We start from the raw sequence: 22,357 nt of genomic DNA, 5'->3' as shown, positions 1-22,357 counted from the left end.
AAAGAAAGATTACTTACACTAGTTTTGTGATATCTTATGTTGTCACTCTTGTAGTGGTATACACTGGCGTAGCTACATATATTAGTTAAGGATGGGTACAATTGAATAATGACAGGATATGTTTTTTTTTAATTCTTTATTTTGAAAATAAGGAAAGGTCATGCGACGAATCTGAGTTTTACTCCTCAGATGAGTGAAGGACCTTCAAGTTAGCATCTTTTCGAGGTGCTCGTGTTCGTGCAGCCTTACGAAGTCCAAGGCCGTCCTGCCCATGTTCTCTCTCGCCTCCCTGTTGGCGCCGACTTCCAGCAGTACAGCTGCCACGTCTGCGTAGCCGCAGTAAGCCGCACAGTGCAGGGGTGTCACTCCCCACTGGTTCCTGGCATCGGGATCCGCAGAGGACGCCGCCAGCATCTTCACAATGGTGGCGTGGCCAGAGAACGCAGCCAGGTGCATGGGCGTGCTCTGGCAGTTGTCCCTGGCGTCGAGCTCGGCCCCGCCCTGCACGAGACTCCTCACTGCCTCCACGTGCCCCCACTGTGCTGCCCAGTGCAGGGCGGTCCACCCGCTCCAGTTTTCGTCCCTCACCCTCACGTCCGCTCCTGCCGCCAGCAGCACCTGCAGCTCCTCCTCCATCCCCAGCTTAGCTGCCTGGATCAACCTTCTACCTCTTTCCTCCTCAGAAATGCTCCTGCACAAGACATAGACATCCTTACACTCTACTATAAACACACATGCCAAACGAAGAAAACTATTATAAAAGCGAAACTGTAAGCACTTATGAATACTCATCTCTCACGTGTCAAATTACAAATCCAGACATCGTAGATTACAAATCTAGATATCTCACTTATGTATAGCAGTATCCGCCCATTAAACTCTTCATCCACTTTCCCTTAAAGATTTATTCATTCCGTCTCATACCTAACTCACCTTTGAAATTTCATTGTAATTCATTCCAAACTGTGGTTCCCTTCGACCTCAGAATGGCATGTGTATTGTTAACAAATAGTTAACCTCCACTAAGACATACAGTTAGAACAGCTACACACGAAACTATTCACACCTCCAGACAGTCTCCTTACAGGGTACCAAATAAATATCAGTCAGGTTATTCATACATTTTGTGACATGCCGTCACCAACCAGAGGAAGCTACTGCCTCCCACAAAATCAGTTTGGCGAAATATTTCAGATATAAGGATGACAGTGTGTCGACTCTCCCTGCCACTCATCCACAAAGACTCATCCTTAAAATTAGCACAGAGCCACAGATAAACATGCATCCACTCAAAGATACACTCTTACACTCGGAAACCAAGCCCCACCATCCCCTCTCCCCTCACACACCTATTGTGATATGATCCTGCTTTGGTAGACCTAAGTAACAGAGCCATAACTGGTGATTGCCAAACTTGTGCAGTCATGCACATTGCCCAGAAGAGTTGGTTTACAGTGCAACTCATGTCATAGTTGTCACATTGCAAGTCATCTATCATTTGTCACCGAACCCACTTACATATATCATCATATTGTAAGTGGGTTCGGTGACAAATGATAGAAAGAAACTCTCATCTCTGAACACAAAGTATGGCACGATTTACCAAACGGTAAACTTCAAATACCTCGGTGTAACACTACGCAGCCGGCCGGAGTGGCCGTGCGGTTCTAGGCGCTGCAGTCTGGAACTAAGCGTCCGCTACGGTCGCAGGTTCGAATCCTGACTCGGGCATGGATGTGTGTGATGTCCTTAGGTTAGTTAGGTTTAATTAGTTCTAAGTTCTAGGCGACTGATGACCTCAGAGATTAAGTCGCATAGTGCTCAGAGCCATTCTTAAAAACTAAACTGGACAAGGCATACAAAGTAGTGTGGAATCATTACAAGAAGAAGTCTATTTCACAAAAAGCCAAATTACGCCATTACGACATGGTGGTGCTCCCCGAGGCACTATATGCTGCAGAGACCACACTAATCCTAGGGCATACACGTATCAGACAACTAGAAAAAGTAGAATGGAAAATTGTTTAACATTATTGATAGTATTTATAGGTATGTGTCTTGCTGTATAATCTCATATTGAGTGACTTCTGGTGTTTTTACAAGTTGATCCTCATGGAGTTCTGACTGATTAATCTGTTCGCTGCTACTTTCTTCTCGTTGGTCTTTAATACGTACCAGCTGTTGTGACAAATGACTAAAATTTTGCGAATTTCTCTTATGTTTCCGTGTCTATTATAATCTCAGCACAAATGTTCTGTCTTACATAACTACCGGTTGAGGTAGGTGTACTTCTGTCGTCCGCATATGCTGCAAAAGTTTTCAGAATGTACAATGTCTGCACAGTTTGTGGATGTCCACAGCTGACCACGCTAAGTAATCAAAGCCCAAAATCGTTGAATCATTGAATACGAGAGAACATGTTTTCATAAGTCCATTAAAACACTTGTTACCGTATTGAAAACACTAAAATGCATGTTCAGTCCCATATTTCCCCTTGAATAGTTACGAGACTCCCATTTCATGCAACAGCTTGTTATATTCTCCTATGATCGATGCTGAAAGGCAAGTTAAATACTCTCACTGTTGATCGATCTAGACTTGTGTGAGTATTAATCAAGTACCACCTCCATTGTCTTTCACACAAATTTCATTGCCAATTAAAGCATGTTGCGAACATACCATTTCACTGTCAGATAATGATATATTTTCATTAAGCCAACTTTTCGCGCCCACCTCCGTCAGTTATCGATTTACGAAAAGTAAAGTGAACTTTAGGATGGATTTACGCAAACTGATAAGTGATGGCTGCAAAACTGTACTCACAGCACATGTCAGACTCCGTCAGCCGCAGGCATTGTTGAAAAATGGCGAGGCGCACAATCCTGCGAATGTCTCCACTCTTTCATGCCCGCACCAAGTCCGCCTGGATTTCCTGCTTGTCGCTAACAGGTGCGTCAACCGTTAGACGACCTGAGCACGCCTGCAGACCTGACCCCAACTTTCACCGAGGCTGATGGTTTTACTGATTACTAACAGACACTGCCACCAGAGGCTCTCATATACGGTACATACTTTGTGGTAAGACAAGGCATGGTCCTCGACTGCCTCCATGTCACTGGTGTTGCTGTTCCTACATGTGCGATAAACTCTGATTCTAGATTTTGAAAAAGCAAGGTGAAAATGTCAGCGACAAAGCAAGTTGAAGCCAGGGCTGGACGCATGGCGAGGTAGTCCAACGGTTACGCAACTGGTTGTGATAAGCAGGAAATCGTCATTAGAGTTACAGCTTGCCACAAATTTTTAATGGTCACTACGTAGGAAGTGTCGGAAAAGTCTTTGAAAGAATAATATACAAAACTGATGTACACTTCCAGACAAAGGAAAGGGAAGCACTCAGAAGAAATGGTCAGATGTCGACGTAATTTCTCACACCTAAATATCATTGGTGGGTATGTAAATGATTAGAGTACAGATTCACTGTTACTGGTACAATGGTCGCCACAGTGCATTAGTGAAGTTTGTGCTAACACACCTGATACTGTCTATAACGGACACAAACAGTGTTAGATGTTTAGTGACCACTGTGGAAATATGGAGATAGCACATATCCGTGAATGACAGTGGCCCAATATTGGACTGCAGGGGAACATGAGAGCAGTCAACACGTCATCAAGGCCCTTCACATCTGAGCCTGGCATCAGAGAAAAAGTAATGGACGCCCTGAGACAATCTGCATCGTCCCCCACCTTAGGTAAGATATTAGCACACCAAGACTTTGGGATCACGGTTGCATGCATAAGCTGTCATTAATACCACGACTCAAAAGGCTGTATTTGGAGAGATGCCATGACCAGGAAGCATGGGCTGCTGGGAATGGTGTTCCATTGTGTTCAGTGACGAAAGTACCCTACATGACCATTGTCAGTGGGTATGAAAACAAATGATTTTGAGGGGGACAAAATTGTTACTCCTTACATCATTGTGTTGGAAGCCATCAGGTATGTTTTCAGGACACAGCATGTAATTACTGAGAGAATTCTGACGGCACAGTAGTACAACATGCCAGGTCCTGCATCCTCACGTGTAACCTCTCAAACGATGGTACTGTGGTGCCATTTTCCAACAGGACAAGTTTTTATTGATACGTGGTACGTGTCTTGATGAAGTGTCTGTGTGACACTGAGGTAATCCTGTGGCCATTAAAATCCCCATATCTCTTCCTGGTAGAACATATCCTGGACCAGCTCAGACATCAAGTTTATTGCAGTGCTAATATCTGGGATATCAAGAAACAGTTACAACAGTTAGGGGCCAACCTGCATCAAGAGAAGGTACAGGGGTTTTATGGCACCCAACTGAGTCAGTTCATGCATCCAGGACAGAGCGGGTGCAATGGCTTGTTATACTAACATACCTTTGTAAATTTAACCCAGAGTGCATAAGCTGTCACTAATACCACGACTCAAAAGGTTGTATCTGGAGAGGTGCCATGACCAGGAAGCATGGGCTGCCGAAATAACTTCACATACACTATCAACTAAAGAAATTTTATTTGGTTTCCTGCTGCATTCCTAGGAGCTTCACGATTCTCATCACACAATGTATTTAAACACACACTCGATGCCTCCTTACCACTACTTGACCGTTTCTTTTTGAGGACAAACAAAGAGTTTCATGTCCGCCCGGCTAGCCCCACAGTCTAACGCACTGCTTCTCGAGTGGGAAGGCGTGCTGGTCCCCGGCACGGATCCGCCCGGCGGGTGAGTTTGGTTTGTTTTGAGGGAGGAGACCAGATAGCGAGGTCATCGGTCCCATAGGTTTAGGGGAGGAAGTCGGCCGCGCCCTTTCAAGGGAATCATCCCGACTTTCGCGTGGAGCGAGAAATCACGGAAAACCTAAATCAGGATGGCTAGACGCGGGATTGTACCGTCGTCCTCCCAATGTGAGTCCAGTGCGCTAACCACTGCGCCACCTCGCTCGGTCTGGCGGATTAGTGGCGACATCCTGTATGCCGTCCAGCCTGTGGATAGTTTTTAAGGCAGTTTCCCATACACCTCGGCGAATGGAGGTCGGTTCCACTTGTTCCATCTCAGTTACACTGTATCGGCGATTGCTGCACAAACACTGTTTCCACGTATGCCACGTACACCATAATTATTTTACCACACAAACATTTGCGGTTACACTCGTCTGGTGTGAGATGTTCCCAGGAGTGGTCCACTGGGGACCGAATCGCACAATAACCCTGAGTTCGGCGTGGTGTGGCAGTGGGGTGGGTGGACTGCTGTGGCCTGTTGTGGGGTTGTGAACCACTGAGGGCTGCGGCGGGACGAAGCCTCTCCGTCGTTTCTAGGTCCCTGGTTTCATACATACATATAGACAAAGCGTTTCATTCGCATTTACAGATTAGCATAACATAAACGTTTTGTGCAGTTGCAGTAGATCAGAACCTCTTTCTATATCCACTAACTCCTAATTTGGAAGATTAAAAAAAAAAACGATCAATGAAACCAGAAATAGTATCCCACACAACATTCAGTGTCTTTACAAAAGAATTTTGTTTTTTAGCCACTTTTACAAATAACTGGCTGAAGTCCTTTCAGTGTCCCAAGCACAATATAATACAGATTGTGAACCAGGAAAATGATGTACAGAATCACTGTCATCCATGCCTTCTCGAACATCAAAATCCAGCACATCAAAATGGTTGAGAGGAGTAACTATTCCTGAAAATTATAACCACAAAAGCAAAACGAGGATAATGGAATATAGTCGAATTAAGTTGGGTGATGCTACGGGAATTACATTAGGAAATGAGACACTTAAAGTAGTAAAGGAGTTTTGCTATTTGGGGAGCAAAATAACTGATGATGGTCGAAGTAGAGGGGATATAAAATGTAGACTGGCAAAGCCAAGGAAAGCGTTTCTGAAGATTAGAAATTTGTTAACATTGAGTATTGATTTAAGTGTCAGGAAATCGTTTCTGAAAGTATTTGTATGGAGTTTAGACATGCATGGAAATGAAACATGGACGATAAATAGTTTAGACAAGAAGAGAAACAAGCTTTCGAAATGTGGTGCTACAGAAGAATGCTGAAGGTTAGATGGGTAGATCACATAACTAATGAGGAGGTATTGAATAGAATTGGGGAGAAGAGGAGTTTGTGGCACAACTTGACTAGAAGAAGGGATCGGTTAGTAGGACATGTTCTGAGGCATCAAGGGATCACCAATTTAGTACTGGAGGGCACTGTGGAGGGTAAAAATCGTAGAGGGAGACCAAGAGATGAATACACTAAACAGATTCAGAAGGATGTAGGTTGCAGTAGGTACTAGGAGATGAAGAAGCTTGCACAGGATAGAGTAGCATGGAGAGCTGCATCAAACCAGTCTCCGGACTGAAGACCACAACAACAACAACTGTATCAAAATGTATGATAAAGGGAGATTCGATTTTTTTGCTGTAACACTTGGTTAACACCCCAATAAGTGATGGTGTGAATGTGGAGTAAGTGCATGTGTAGTGACGCAACTCACCGCATGTGAGAGACGACAGCGTCGTCAGGTGGAGGAGAGTGTCGGGGACCGGCGGGCGGCGCAGTTGCGACAGCAGTCCGGCCGGGGTCGCTGCGCGGCTGGGAGACGGCGCCGGGGGTGGGCCTGCCCTCCGGAGAGGATGGAGCGCTGCAAAGAGAGACACTGCGAGCGTATCCACACTAGGGCAGCCCCTCTAAGAAACTGTCTTCCAAGATAGTAGAACACACGCTGCTTCGACAGTAGTGGGTCCAGAAGATAAATGGCTTACAAGTGCGCTAATCGGGGACTCCTGTGTTTCCCACAGCAGTGGTAATACGTCAGACTACTGGTCTTTTGAAATGCGGCACAAATTGAAGGCACTACTGGACTGCTGGACATAAAAATTACAAGAATGAGATTTTCACTCTGCAGCGGAGTTTGCGCTGATATGAAACTTCCTGGCAGATTAAAACTGTGTGCCGGACCAAGAGTCGAACTCGGGACCTTTGCCTTTCGCGGGCGAGTGCTCTACCAACTGAGCTACCCAAGCACAACTCACGCCCCGTCCTCACAGCTTCACTTCTGCCAGGCCCCAGTCTGCAGGCAAAGGTCCCGAGTTCGAGTCTCGGTCCGGCACACAGTTTTAATCTGCAAGGAAGTTTCATAAAAATTACGGTACAAAAAAAAATCACAAAGAAATTTGAACAGCAATAACGATTAAATGTACTTAATGTTATACAACGATCATCAAATGTTGTTTGAAGCGTACCTTGCCAGTTTGTCAAGGACCAGCGTGTCAGACCGAAGACAGTATGCAGGGGACAGCGCGTTTTGAACTGGGCAGAAAGGAAATTCAGGGAAAGAAACGACACCAATAACCGCAACAGATGACGTACAGAAGGTTATTTGCTGCACCCTAGGAAAAGGAAGCACTGCAGCATACACTGGATGTCGTATAGCTACGTCTCAAAGAACTTCAAGCACGGCTGGTGGCGGAAATTTGACTTCTACTGCTCGGTGTGTCTAGCACAGCGTTGTGACCAATAGGTGCCTGTCTGTGTGTGTCATAGAACAGAGTGTACAGAACCACAGACCATATTCTGGGGCATGGTTCAACAGAAAGGAGAAGGAAATCTGAAACAAAGGTCAAGCATCGTGTGACACTCGTTTGTCTTCTCGTAAGATGGTCGCTGGGTGTATGAGAGGTAAGCAGCTACAGCCTCGCGCAAATGTGCTTCAGTCACATTGTTCACTGGATATCTTCGATATGTGTCCTGACTGAGAACCTTGCCGTTCTTCTAGGAACCTAATATATAACATAAAAATTATATGTAACGGCCCTTGCACTGCTTGATGAGCTTAAACAAAATCTGTTTCTCACATTGAAGAGATATTGTATAAATGCACCAAGAAAGTGAAAGGGAGATATACGTCACACAAAGCTGTAGTACGGATCTGAAAATATCAATTACTCAAGGTTTCGACAAGCGAATGTTTACAGCATTAGAAGATGACAAATGGGAAATTTTAAACACATTACTGCCCTCCTTGAACCACACTGCTCAATACTAAAGTGTTCCTGATGCTGCTAATGACCGACACACTTGCTCCACATCTTTATCTTCTATTTATGCAACGTGGATGGTTTTTATAGGTGCCTCACCGACGTCACAGATACCAAATATCTTTAAATTCTACATCGCTCGAATATGTTTACAAAAAATGGTTCAAATGGCTCTGAGCACTATGGGACTTAACTTCTGAGGTCATCAGTCCTCTAGAATTTAGAACTACTTAAACCTAACTAACCTAAGGACACCACACACATCCAAGCCCGAGGCAGGATTCGAACCTGCAACCGTAGCGGTCGCGCAGCTCCAGACCGTAGCGCCTAGAACCGCTCGGCCACTCCGGCCGGCATGTGTTTACAGCGAGCAGTACAGTGTGCAGAATGAGGAGCGAGCACTCAGCAGCGCTGGATGCAACCTACACACATTAGCGTGTCTGACTGTGCGCTGAGCAACGGATTTTTGTGTAGTGAGCAATAATCCCTTATGCTGTGCACACTGTTAGTGGGCCCTTTGTGCTCAGACACTTGATTACAAAACCTACAGAGCAACTTGTTGTACATGTGCAGTTTAACATAGCACTGCACATAAGGATGCACTGCTTAAGTGGTAATACACTGAAGTGCCAAAGAACCTGGTATAGGCATGTGTATTCGAATGCAGAGATATGTAAACAGACAGACTATGCCGCTGCGGTCTATAACACCTACATAAGACAATAAGTGTCTGCATCAGTTGTTACATCGGTTACTGCTACTACAATGGCAGGATGGTATAAGTGAGTTTGAACGTGGTGTTATAGTCGGCGAACGAGCAATGGGACACAGCACCTCCGAGGTAATGATGAAGTGGGGATTTTCCCGTACGACCATTTCGGGAGTGTACCGTGAATACCAGGAGTCCGATAAAACATCAAAACTCCGATATCGCTGCGGCCGGGAAAAGATCTTGCAAGAATGGGGCCAACGACGGCTGAAGAGAAACGTTCAATGTGACAGGAGTGCAACCCTTCTGCAGATTGCTGAAGATTTCAATGTAGGACCATTACAAGTGTCAGCGTGGGACCCATTGAACGAAACATCATCGATGTGGGCTTTCAGAGCCGAAGGCCGACTCATGTACTCTTGATGACTGCATGACAAAAAGGTTTACGGCTCGTCTGGGAGCGTTAACACTGACATGATTGGAAACATGTTGTCTGGTCGAACGAGTCTCGTCTCAAATTCTAATGAGCGGATGGACATGTACGGGTATGGAGACAACCTCATGAATCCATGGACCCTGCATGTCAGGAGACTGTTCAAGGTGGTGGAGGCTCTATAACAGTGTGGGACGTGTGCAGTTCGAATGATATGGGACCCCTGATACGACTAGATGCGACTCCGTAGGTTGACGCGTACGTAAGCATCCTTATTGACCACCTGCACCCATTCATGTCCATTGTACACTCCGACGGACTTCGGCAATTCCAGCAGGATAATGCAACGCCCCACAAGTCCAGCATTGCTACAGAGTGGCTCCAGGAACACTCTTCTGAGTTTAAACACTCCCGCTGTTACCAGATCCCGCAGACATGAACATTATTGAGCATATCTGGGCTGCCTTGCAACTTGCTGTTCAGAAGAGAGTCTACCCTATCGTACTCTTACGAATTTAAGGACAGCCCTGCAGGATCCACGGCGTCAATTCCCTCCAGCACTGCTTCAGATATTAGTCGAGTCCATGCCACGTCGCGTTGCGGCACTTTTGCGTTTTCAAGGGTTCCCTGCACGATGTTAGGCAGGTCTACCAGTTTCTTTGGCTCTTCTGTGTAGGTACCTCACTGACACCGGAAACAACAAATATCTTTAAATTATGCTTCGCCCGAACACTTTCACAGCAAGAAGACAATGCGCAGATGAGCACTCAGCAGCGCTGGATGTAACAGACATACATTACTGTGCTTGATTCTGCACTGAGCAGCACATCTTTGTATTGTGAGCAACAGTGAGTGTGCCCTTTGTTGTGTTGAGAAATTTCATCCCAAAACCTAAACAACAAGTTCTTGTACACTTGCAGTTTGACACAACATTGCATATAAGGATGCACTGCTCAAGTTTTAATACAATTTATGAAACTACGAAAAACCCTGATCCTCCACGACTTTATTGACAGTTTTATCTGCTTATAAATATAGTTCAGTTAACAGACTTGATAAACCAGTTATGAGAAGGTAAAGCAAATGTTGATAAATACACTACTGGCCATTAAAATTACTGCACCACCAAGATGACGTGCTACAGAAGCGAAATTTAACCGACAGGAAGAAGATGCTGTGATATGCAAATGATTAGCTTTTCAGAGCATTCACACAAAGTTGGCGCCGGTGGCGACACCTACAACGTGCTCACATGAGGAAAGTTTCCAGCCGATTTCTCATACACAAACAGCAGTTGAGCGGCGTTGCCTGGTGAAACGTTGTTGTGATGCCTCGTGTAAGGAGGAGAAATGCGTACCATCACGTTTACGACTTTAATAAAGGTCGGATTGTGGTCTGTCGCGATTGCGGTTTATCGTATCGCGACATTGCTGCTCCTGTTGGTTGAGATCCAATGACTGTCAGCAGAATATGGAATCGGTGGCTTCAGGAGGGTAATACAGAATGCCGTGCTGGATCCCAACGGCCTCGTATCACTAGAAGTCGAGATGACAGGCATCTTATCCGCTTGGCTGTAACGGATCGTGCAGCCACGTCTCGATTCCTGAGTCAACAGATGGGAACGTTTGCAAGAGAACAATCATCTGCACGAACAGTTCGACAACGTATGCAGCAGCATGGACTATCAGCTCGGAGACCATGGCTGTGGTTACCCTTGACGCTGCATCACAGAGAGGAACGCCTGCGATGGTGTACTTAACGACGAACCTGCGTGTACGAATGGCAAAACTTTATTTTTTGGGGTGCATCCAGGTTCTGTTCACAGCATCATGATGGTCGCATCCGTGTTTGGCGACTTCGCGGAAAACGCACATTGCAAGCGTGTATTCGTAATCGCCATACTAGCGTATCACCTGGCGTGATGGTATGGGGTGTCATTGGTTACACGTCTCGGTCACCTCTTGTGCGCATTGACGGCACTTTGAACAGTGGACGTGACATTTCAGATTTGTTACGACCCGTGGCTCTACCCTTCATTCAATCCCTGCGAAACCCTACATTTCAGCAAGATAATGCACGACCGCATGTTGTGCGTCCTGTATGGGCCTTTCTGAATGCAGAAAACGTTCGACTGCTGCCCTGGCCAGCACATTCTCCAGATCTCTCACCAATTAGAAACACCTCGTGGATGGTGGCTGAGCAACTGGCTCGTCACAATACGCCAGTCACTACTCTTGATGAACTGTGGTGTCGGCCGGCCAGAGTGGCCGAGCGGTTCTAGGCGCTACAGTCTGGAACCCCGCGACCGCTACGGTCGCAGGTTAGAATCCTGCCTCGGGAATGGATGTGTGTGATGTCCGTAGGTTAGTTCGGTTTAAGTAGTTCTAAGTTCTAGGGGACTGATGACCTCAGCAGTTAAGTCCCATAGTGCTCAGAGCCATTTGAACCATTTGAACTGTGGTATCGTGTTGAAGCTGCAGGGGCAGCTGTACCTATACACGCCATCCAAGCTCTGTTTGACTCAATGCCCAGTCGTATCAAGGCCGGTATTACGGCCAGTGGTAGTTGTTCTGGGTACTGATTTCTCCGGATCTATGCACCCAAATTGGGTGAAAATGTGAACACATGTCAATTATAGTATAATGTTTTTTGTCCAATGAATACCCGTTTATCATCTGCATTTCTTCTTGGTGTAGCAATTTTAATGGCCAGTAGTGTACTTATACACAGCACCTGTGTCTGCCAATAAAGTAATGTTTCACTGCAGAATCATTATTAAGGAATGTATTGCGGATAGTTTACTCGTGGGAAGATACGTACACAGATCTCGGAGAAGAGACGAACATCTTGTGGATACATACCTAGTTTCTGCAGCTGGCTCTGCAGTCAGGCGAGTCAACTCGACAACAGAGTGCGGGTGGCTGACCACAGCGTCTGCCCAGCCCTGCGTCATCATCACGCTGTGGGTGTTGGCTTTGAGGAACGCGACGGCGGCCTGCTGGAGGCTGGCGCAGGAGTGTTTCAGCGCGAGCACCGCCGCGGCCGCCGCGTTCTCCACGGTGAGCTGCCCGGCCACCTGCCGCTCGCAGGCAGCCTTCAGCGCCGGCAAGCCGTACTGGTCGGCAGCTGCCAGCAGCTGGGGGGCCAGGGCGGGCAGCTGCGGCGCCTGCAGCGTGTAGAGGTAGGCGACCAGCTGGCGCAGCACCGCGCCCTCCACGCCGGGCAGCGCGGCGCGGCCGCGGCGCACCATGGCGGCGAGCGTGGGGCTGCGGGCGGCCAGCACGGCCCGGTGCGCCGCCAGGCGGGTGCCGCTCGCCTCCAGCGTGACGACGGCGCCGGCCCCCGCGTCCAGCAGCCCGGCCAAGTCCCCGGCCGACGGCCCGTCCACTTCCTTCGCGGCTGCCATGCTGCTCGATTCTGAAACAATACCCCACTCAGCAGCCCTTTGCCCGTACAGACCACTTTAGATAACACAATCACACCTGGCTCAAGCAACAGTTGGCAAATTTTGTCCGAATCGAGTCAAGTGCAGTTGTGTGGTTTCTTTCATGCATCAAATGGGCCAACTGCTCCAAATTCTGAACGATAATGTTTTAAAAATTTACGTTTGTTTCAACGCATTTCACTAGCACAACAACACCTACACTACTGGCCATTAAAATTGCTACACCAACAAGATATGCAGATGATTCATTCGACAAATATATTATACTAGAACTGACATACGATTACATTTTCACGCAATTTGGGTGCATAGATCCTGACAAATCAGTACCTAGAACAACCACCTCTGCCCGTAATAAAGGCCTTGATACACTTGCGCACTGAGCCAAACAGAGCTTGATGCCGTGTACAGGTACAGCTGGCCATGCAGCTTCAACACGATACCACAGTTCATCAAGAGTAGTGACTGGCATATCCTGACAACCCAGTTGCTCGGCCACCATTGACCACACGTTTTCAATTGGTGAAATATCTAGAGAATGTGCTGGCTAGGGCAGCAGTCGAAGATTTTCTGTATCCAGAAAGGCCCATACAGGGCCTGCAACATGCGGTTGTGCGTTATCCTGCTGAAATGTAGGGTTTTGGAGGGATCGAATGAAGGGTAGAGCCACGTGTCATAACTCATCGGAAATGTAACGTCCACTCTGCAAAGTGCCGTCAATGTGAACAAGAGGTGACCAAGACGTGTAACCGATGGTACCCCATAGCATCACGCTGGGTGATACGCCAGTATCGTGATGACGAATACGCACCTACAATATGCATTCAGCACGATTTCACCAAACACGGATGCGACCATCATGATGCTGTAAACGGAACCTGGATTCATCCGAAAAAATGATGTTTTGCCATTCGTGCACCCAGGTTCGTCATTGAGTACACCATCGCAGGCGCTCCCGTCTGTGGTGCAGCGTCAAGGGTAACTGCTGCCATGGTCTCCGAGCTAATAGCCCACGGTGTTGCAAACGTCGTCGAACTGTTCGTGCAGATGGTTGTTGTGTTGCAAAGGTTCCCATCTGTTGACTCAGGGATCGAGACGTGGCTACATGATCTGTTACAGCCATGCGGATAAGATGCCTGTCATCTGCTGCAAACGTCGTCGAACTGTTTGTGGAGATGGTTGTTGTCTTGCAAACGTTCCCAATTGTTGACTCAGGGATCGAACGTGGCTACATGATCCATTACAGCCATGCGGATAAGATGCCTGTCATCTCGACTGCTAGTCATATGAGGCCGTTGGGATCCAGCACGGTGTTCCATATTACCCTCCAGAGCCCACCTATTCCATATTCTGCTAACAGTCATTGCATCTTGCCAACGCGAGCAGCAATGTTGCGATACGATAAACCGGAATCGTGATAGGCTACAATCCGACCTTTATCAAAGTTGGAAAGATGATGGTACGCATTTCTCCTCCTTACACGAGGCATCAAAACAACGTTTCACCAGGCAACGTCGGTCAACCGCTGTTTGTGTATGAGAAATCGGTTGGAAACTTTCCTCATGTGAGCACGTTGTAGGTGTCGCCAGCGGCACCAGCCTTGTGTGAATGCTCTGAAAAGCTAATCATTTGCATATCACAGCATCTTCTTCCTGTCGGTTAAATTTCACGACTGTAGCACGTCATCTTCGTGGTGTAGGAATTTTAATGGCTAGTAGTGTAGTAGGGTTGCAGCCCTCCTTTCCTTAAATTTTCTTCTACAATGAAATATTAATTGACCACGAAGTAATTCGAAATAGAGACATACAACTATACTAACAACGCTAGATGTAGCTACAGCTGTACTTCATTCCATGAGTTATCATCTTAATTTCTCCAAACACTGTAGCATTGAGTTGTATTTGCCATTGTCTCTGTATTACTCTGGTCTTAACATCTAATCCAGTTGGTTCACATACTGGACTGACCATTTGCTAGACAGGGAAGCTCCTCAACAGTTCTGACACGTTCCAAGTGGAAAAAACCCAGCCACGCACAGGGTCACACATCAGAGCGAGTTGTAGAGAATACGCATTCCCTTCGACTAGCTTGTCTGTTGCAGTTTTGTAACGGATTTCAAGCTACCATTGTGTATGTTACGGAGTTAACATGAGGCGCCGGCACGTCGGCCCCAAACGTTGCAACAGAGAAGGCTGTGAGACGACTCCAGCCAATCGAATGCTGACTATGACGGCACCACGAGAGGGGCGGCCCCTATACGAGGAGAATATAAGAGGCCTCCTGGTAGCCACAGCCGCACTAGGAGACAGGCACTAGAAGACGAGCCGTGATCCAAACGATTTAGCCATGACTTATGATCTATATTAATTGCTCCCATGGAAATTGTGTATTACGGAGGACATTGATTGTTTTCACGTCGCAGATTGCTTGCGACACCTCTTTGTTAAAAGGCAAAGTTAAGTACTGTCAATTTACTTTACTGTAAAATCAACCATTAATAGCCGGCCGGTGCGGCCGTGAGGTTCTAGGTGCTTCAGTCTGGAACCGAGTGACCGCTACTATCGCAGGTTCGAATCCTGTCACGGGCATGGATGTGTGTGATGTCCTTAGGTTAGTTAGGTTTACGTAGTTCTAAGTTCTAGCGGACTGGTGACCCCAGAAGTTAAGTCCCATAGTGCTCAGAGCCATTTTTGAGCCAACCATTAATATGATAGCTCTAACTGTTGTCTAGCTACCCGAGAAAACAGCTTACTAGGCACCCTATATTAGATGGGTGGCTAGGACACCACAGTGTTAATTCTCAGTTCCAAGATCCCATTCTGGTGCAATGAATTATCAATTTCTGGTCATAATCAATGCCTAAAAAGTATACTTCACATGGTCTAATGTTTCTGGAAATGAGAGTGCAAATAACTTTACATTTATTCCAATTCTGTGTTTCACCCAATACCACTTGTTGGCGAATTCTCATTTAAACATGAATTTAAACTAGCTCTGAATACGTTGAACAAGAGAAACTGGTCTGGATGTAGATAATATCGCTGCGGAAATTCTTTAAGCGGGAAGTATGGAAATGAAACACAAATCCTACACTCTTACAGGAAAGTCGCCCAACGATTTTAGAAGGAACCTTACAGTTTCCACACCTGAAAAGACGAATCCCTGAATACATGAAAATTATCGAATGCTTTCCGTAGTTGTGCATCCAACGAAAGTCAAGACTACAGTCATCTTCAAAAAACTCAAGCCACGTTCTCAGAGAAATAATTTATTTAAAAAGAAGAAACCTTAAAGAATCAGAGGAAAAATTTCACATTTAAAATAAGTTGTATAAAAAACGATTCAAAGGAAATATGTAGCTCACATGGACTTTGTCGACACACACCAAACGTATTTTATAATGTAAAATGGCAAAATGGTTCTGAGTTACTGAAGAAAGTAGAGATGAACCATAGAGACTGATAACTGATGGTAAAGCTTTCTAAGAATAAGATAGCTATTATCTGTCAACAGTGTAAACAGGTCGAGGTAAATATTGAGAAAGGGTCCAGCAGGGATGTACACAACCAGCAATTAATTTTAATCTGAAACAGAGGAGATAGGGGTACTTACAAAGTCAGGGGACTGTTAGAGATATGAGTAGTAACATGTGGAAAAAAGATTAACTATCACGACGGCACGGCTGTTTTAACTGAGAGTGATTAAGATACCAATTTCATGTTAATTAAAATGATTAAAGCCAGGGAAAAAATATGAATTGGAAATAAGTTATTACGAATTAAAAGAAACAAAGGATAAGAAAAGAGTGCCAGATTACGTCTATTGACAAGCTACTGCAACGAGTGGACTCATTTACTTATTTGGAAAGCGAGTTCAAATGGCTCTGAGCACTATGGGACTTAACTTCAGAGGTCATCAGTCCCCTAGAACTCAGAACTACTTAGACCTAACTAACCAAAGGACAACACACACGTCCATGCCCAAGGCAGGATTCGAACCTGCGACCGTAGCGGTCGTGCAGTTCCAGACTGTAGCGCCTAGAACCACTCGGCCACCTCGGCCGGGGAAAGCGACCTCATTGGAGGTACAGAAAGCGAGACCAGATAAGAAGCACAATAATCCAAGCAAAAAGCGCCAACAACAGAAAGAAAAAGAAATTGACCTCTAAAAGAACTGTCTGCAAACCAGGTAAAAGGTTTGGGGGAGTATATGTTTATCGTTTTACACTGTACGATTGTAAGACCTGGACTTTACTGGGGAAAGCAAAACATAGAAATGTTATGAGGTGTGGTGACACAATCGGACATTGAAATTCAAATGCGCTAAGAAAGTTACAAATGACGAAGAGCACAAAACAGTGGTAGAGAAGTTTATGGAACACTATTGTAACAAGAAGAGTTCATATTACTGTTTACCTATTGACAAATGATGGGCCCCTAAAAACTGCTATATGTCAATGAAGAAGAATCCCAGAAAGGCACCGAGTGAAGTACACGGATCAAATAGTAGCAGATTTCGGCTGTGAATCCTACAAAGAAATGAAGAAGAAGGTAGGAAAACGAGAAGACTGAAGATCAGCTGCCAGCTACTGAAGAAGAGGAAGAAGTCATTACATACGCTCCCGAACTGGCAACTAAGTAACTGATATCGCAATATTTTAACTGCAGAAGTTTCCAATGCCAACTTCTTGCATCAGACGTTGGCATTGCCAAGTTTCTCAGTCATGTCACGTTACCATTCATTGTCTGTGTTTTTCTAGCATCTACAATGTTCTACATTGCTGATCACCCTGTAATGCGGCTTAATGCTTTCCTTCTTATGGGAATTTTTAGTGTTACGAGCTATAATGAATTCTCTACTTACAGATTTTAAGCTGTCAGAGCCAGGACGACACTTCATGTGCCCTATATCACTCACTTATTGCAAAATAAATTTTTATTCTTCTATTATATATAGAAGTGACAAATCATAATTAATTTACTTTGCTGTATGGCACTACCATTGCTACGACGAATCTCTGCCAATTCCCAACCTCCATTAAATAAATAAGGTTACCAGTGCAGTAAGTTCGTAATCAGAAACTCCTTCATAGATACTGCAAGATGCATGTTAAAAAGGGAAGCGCGTGAACCATTTGATCCTTGTCTGTGACTGCCGCTGTGATGTAGTGCACTCAAAAAGCCAACATAAAAATGTATGTGCCTTTATTGGAACTGTATAAAAATTGCTTTCATCTTTTATAGTGTTTCACACTCATTATCCTGGTGGTTAATTTGCAGCACTGTAAAAATAGTAATGGAACAGACTTCAACCAATCTTAGTGCTAGATCATAGACATACTTGATCTCTAGTTAACGGCCCTGGCATACGTCGACAGTTTTCTTCTTCACTATCTCACGCAAAGTCCAATGAGCAGTGAGGCCTTATTGCGAGAAAAATTCATGTGATGCACGAAGCGGATCTTTGTTCGAGTGTTGCAATGTATATGAGTGTATTGGAAGTAACAACACCTCACTGATAGCACGGGGATCTTTATGTTTAATGCTGTGCTCCACAGAGTTACAGAGGGCTCCATCACATATGCTCTCTGTAAGAATTAATGTGCTTCTGGTACGTGAATAGCAGCTTTTATACCAATTTCTCATTCGAACAGGCAGCATTTTCTTAATGGAACTGAAATGCAGTACTGAGAAATTTTAAGAAGTTATTATTTTGTTTCTTTGCTTGTAGAAGCTATGCTTCCATCTAGGATTATGTTTGCCGGCCGGTGTGGCCGAGCGGTTCTAGGCGCTTCAGTCTGGGCCCTAGCGACCGCAACGGTCGCAGGTTCGAATCGTGCCTCGGGTATGGATGTGTGTAATGTCCTTAGGTTAGTTAGGTTTAAGTAGTTCTAAGTTCTAGGGGACTGATGACCTCAGATGTTCAGTCCCATAGCGCTCAGAGCCAGCCAGGATTATGTTTACAATAAAAGGTGCTGCCTCTATACACGGCAAGTCGCACATCCGACGGGCCTGCATACAAACACATGACACAAAAACTTGAAACTTTGTTAAGCTTGCTTGTGCATACGGTGACGTATTAAGTCGTGTTATCACTCAGCTGTTAGACTAAGGTGGGGTAAAGTGGCCACTCTAAATGAAACTAAGTTTTCACCAAAGCACCGATAATGACAGAAGCATGCCACCTACACATTTTGAATCTACGTATCATCAGGTATCGCAGGAAAAATTTTTAAGTGCAAAAGAAAATAATTTTATGGGAATCATATGCACTGTTCTGAAGGCTAGCATAGTGTCCACTTTTCCATATCTAAAGGGGGTTCTGTGGTCAGTGCCATCGCAACAGGATACGATGTTTCTTGTTTTGATTTCCGGGCATATTTTCTAGACGTCCTGATGCCCTAGTCTCAGAAACAATACCAAATGGCTCCACCAGACCGTTTTCGAACTGGATTTTTATAATAGGCTAAGTATAACAGAGAAGGCTGTATGTAATTTAACTTAATTAGTTCAAAGTCGTCACAAATGAATAGAGTGGCGGATAACAGGTTTGTATATAAAAGGGTTTTCATGTCAGTCTGATCTGTAGTATCATGTGTGATACGTGTATGTAACTCTTATTGGGATCATCAGCTTAATCACTTTTCTCTATGAGTATGAGTAGAGGCCACTTTTCCCGACTGAACACTATGTCGGAATTAATGACTCATAGATAAAACCGAAAGAAACATCAGTGAACTACAAAGGACGTTTTTCTCAAACACTGATATCGTAAAACAATTATTACTCAACGTTTAAGTCAGGTAAAAGGTACCATGTAAATCAACCTCAGGGCCTACGAGACATGACTGAAAACCAAAAGAGTTTTTGCCAAAAAGTCTTCCTCTGTCAGACTCACTGACAACAGTTCCGATGTATAGCAGAGTTAGTGCGGCCACTTCTCAGCAGGCAGCAGCACTGTGTATTTTCTTTCCCCAAGCTTTAACCATTTTATTTAACGTGAATCCCCCCGTCCCGTGCGCCCACTCTACACCACTCTCCCATACTTTCCACAACTGCGTAGACTGAGCTTTCTTCGAATCAAATGCAGTTCAAACAACGTGCGCTAAGTTGCAGAACACAGAACCGCACCTAGATTTTCGTCTCTACGTAACTGAGGCAGAGCGTTCGTGGCAATTTGTTCTGTGACGACAAGAATCCAAATGGATCTGGTGCCTAAGAGAAGGAAAATCTTTCACTGAAAGACTATCGACGTTAAATTTCAAATCACGGAACTTTACCTCTGAGCTGCCTAATATCTACCATATTCCTTGCTATGCGGTCTAGACCAATATCCACACTTAGCTGAAACGCAATATTTTCTCGTTTCACTTCAGTTCACTCAATGTTTTCCTCCAATGTTAATATGTTTAGAATTCTACATCAATCAAAACCATTTATGAACTGATTTAAAATAATATTTTCACAAGAAGAATTTTATTTTCCCGATTTGAACATAGATCTACAGTGAACTCAACGCGACTGCAAAATCCTGTTGACAGGCTGTTAAAATTTATAAATTCTTGACCAGTTTGAAAAGAGTGCCTCTGACAAATGTTACCATTATGTTATGCCATGGATAGTGTCTTGAAAGGAGGATATAAGATGAACAACAACAAAAACAAAACAAGAATAATGGAGTTAAGTCGGGTGATGCTGAGGGAATTAGATTAGGAAATGAGACACTTAAAGTAGTAAAGGAGTTTTGCTAATTGGGGAGCAAAATAACTGATGATGGTCGAAGGAGAGAGGATATAAAATGTAGACTGGCAATGGCAAGGAAAGCATTTCTGAAGAAGAGAAATTTGTTAACATCGAGTATAGGTTTATGTGTCAGGAAGTCGTTTCTGAAAGTATTTGTATGGAGTGTAGCCATGTATGGAAGTGAAACATGGATGATAAATAGTTTGGACAAGAAGACAATAGAAGCTTTCGAAATGAGGTGCTGCAGAAGAATGCTGAAGATTAGATGGGTAGATCACATAACTAATGAGGAGGTATTGAATATGATTGGGGGAGAAGAGAAGTTTGTGGCACAACTTGACTAGAAGAAGGGATCGATTGATAGGACATATTCTGAGGCATCAAGGGATCACCAGTTTAGTATTGGAGGCCAGCGTGGAGGGTAAAAATCGTAGAGGGAGACCAAGAGATGAATACACGAAGCAGATTCAGAAGGATGTAGGTTGCAGTAGATACTGGGAGATGAAGAAGCTTGCACAGTATAGAGTAGCATGGAGAGCTGCATCAAACTAGTCTCAGGACTGAAGACCACAACAACAACATGTTGTGCCCCTATGTGGATAAGATGTTGCCGCCCTGAGATTTTATGCCTCCTTATAGTTGATAATCTGTGAAAAAGTATTTTCCATCCTGTCCAGTGTCAAAACAAGTCATAGAATTTTCTGTCTTATATTTGTGAGCTCATTGTTGTTGAGCGCCATTTTTACGGCGTTACTATGTGATTTTAGATATCCATAAAAGATTCCTGCAGAATATGTAATCTAAAACTTTCGTTTTAGGCAACGGAAAGGAAAAAGTACATTTTCCTAAGGAAGCAAGAAATGATGTTACTCGCAAAAAAATCCACAAGTTTCAAGTACGGTAACTGCAAACAAACGTTTTATTTACAAGAAAAGAGTGGGAAGCCTTTTAAAATAGCAGAGAGATACTGGAATATTATTAAGCTTGTGACACAGAATGCAGTTGTAAGCGAAATGCAAGCCCCCCAAATGTGCAGGTCAATAAAAATGCCAGCGAAGGGAAAAAGCAAAATTAGTTAGTAACTGTTCATACATCATTGAAGAAGACATTAAGAAAATTATTTCGCATCTCGACTTCGACAAATGACTGTCAGGAATCCATGCAAGAAGAAATTTATGCCGCCTAGGAAACACGTCGGAGACAGAATTTAGTTTGTCAACACGCGTAAAGACTGGATGACAGAAGACTGCGGCAGGATAATTTTCTCTTATGAAAATAAAAAAAATGGTTCACATGGCTCTGAGTACTATGAGACTTAACTTTTGAGGTCATCAGTCCCCTAGAACTTAGAATTACTTAAACTAACCTAAGGACATCAGACACATCCGTGCCCGAGGCAGGATTCGAACCTGCGACCGTAGCGGTCACGCGGTTGCAGACTGTAGCACCTAGAACCGCTCGGCCACCCCGGCCGGCTATGAAGATAAATTTAATGTGTGTGGTAGTTGTGCTGGCTTGGAATTCTGGACTGAGACAAGAGAGGAACCAAATAGGGGCTGTATCACTCAACCACAACGTTCTCTTGAGGTGTATAGTGTGGGCTGCCTTTTGTTCCAACGATGTTTGAATTTTTTTGGCAAGATAAAAAAAAAATGGTTCACATTGCTCTGAACACTATGGGACTTAACATCTGAGGTTATCAGTCACCTAGAACTTAGAACTACTTACACCTAACTAACCTAAGGACATCACACACATTCATGCCCCAGGCAGGATTCGAACCTGCGACCGTAGCGGTCGCGCGGCTCCAGACTGTAGCTCCTAGAACCGCTCGGCCACCACGGCCGGCTAGGCGAGATCAATGTGTAGTCTTTTTATTGAAGGTCAACACATTATTTACGATAGTGTAGAATTAAGTCACCAACAAATGATAGCTCTTCACAGCAAC

At 44.7% G+C, this 22,357-nt stretch overlaps 1 protein-coding gene across 1 annotated transcript; it reads right to left on the bottom strand.

Annotated features, from left to right (window-relative positions):
- Positions 1–204: 204 nt before the first annotated feature.
- LOC126419735 (poly [ADP-ribose] polymerase tankyrase-1-like) lies at positions 205–12,628 on the bottom strand. The gene is made up of 4 exons (XM_050086913.1): positions 12,479–12,628; positions 12,084–12,415; positions 6,538–6,684; positions 205–691 (listed from the first exon to the last, which is right to left on the bottom strand). Exons 1-4 carry the CDS (start codon positions 12,626–12,628, stop codon positions 205–207), a joined length of 1,116 nt encoding a protein of 371 aa, XP_049942870.1.
- Positions 12,629–22,357: the final 9,729 nt, after the last annotated feature.

The sequence above is a fragment of the Schistocerca serialis genome, chromosome 9 (genome assembly GCF_023864345.2).
Source record: "Schistocerca serialis cubense isolate TAMUIC-IGC-003099 chromosome 9, iqSchSeri2.2, whole genome shotgun sequence".
Classification (NCBI taxonomy): domain Eukaryota; kingdom Metazoa; phylum Arthropoda; class Insecta; order Orthoptera; family Acrididae; genus Schistocerca; species Schistocerca serialis.
This window is presented reverse-complemented; position numbering and strand designations above follow the sequence as displayed.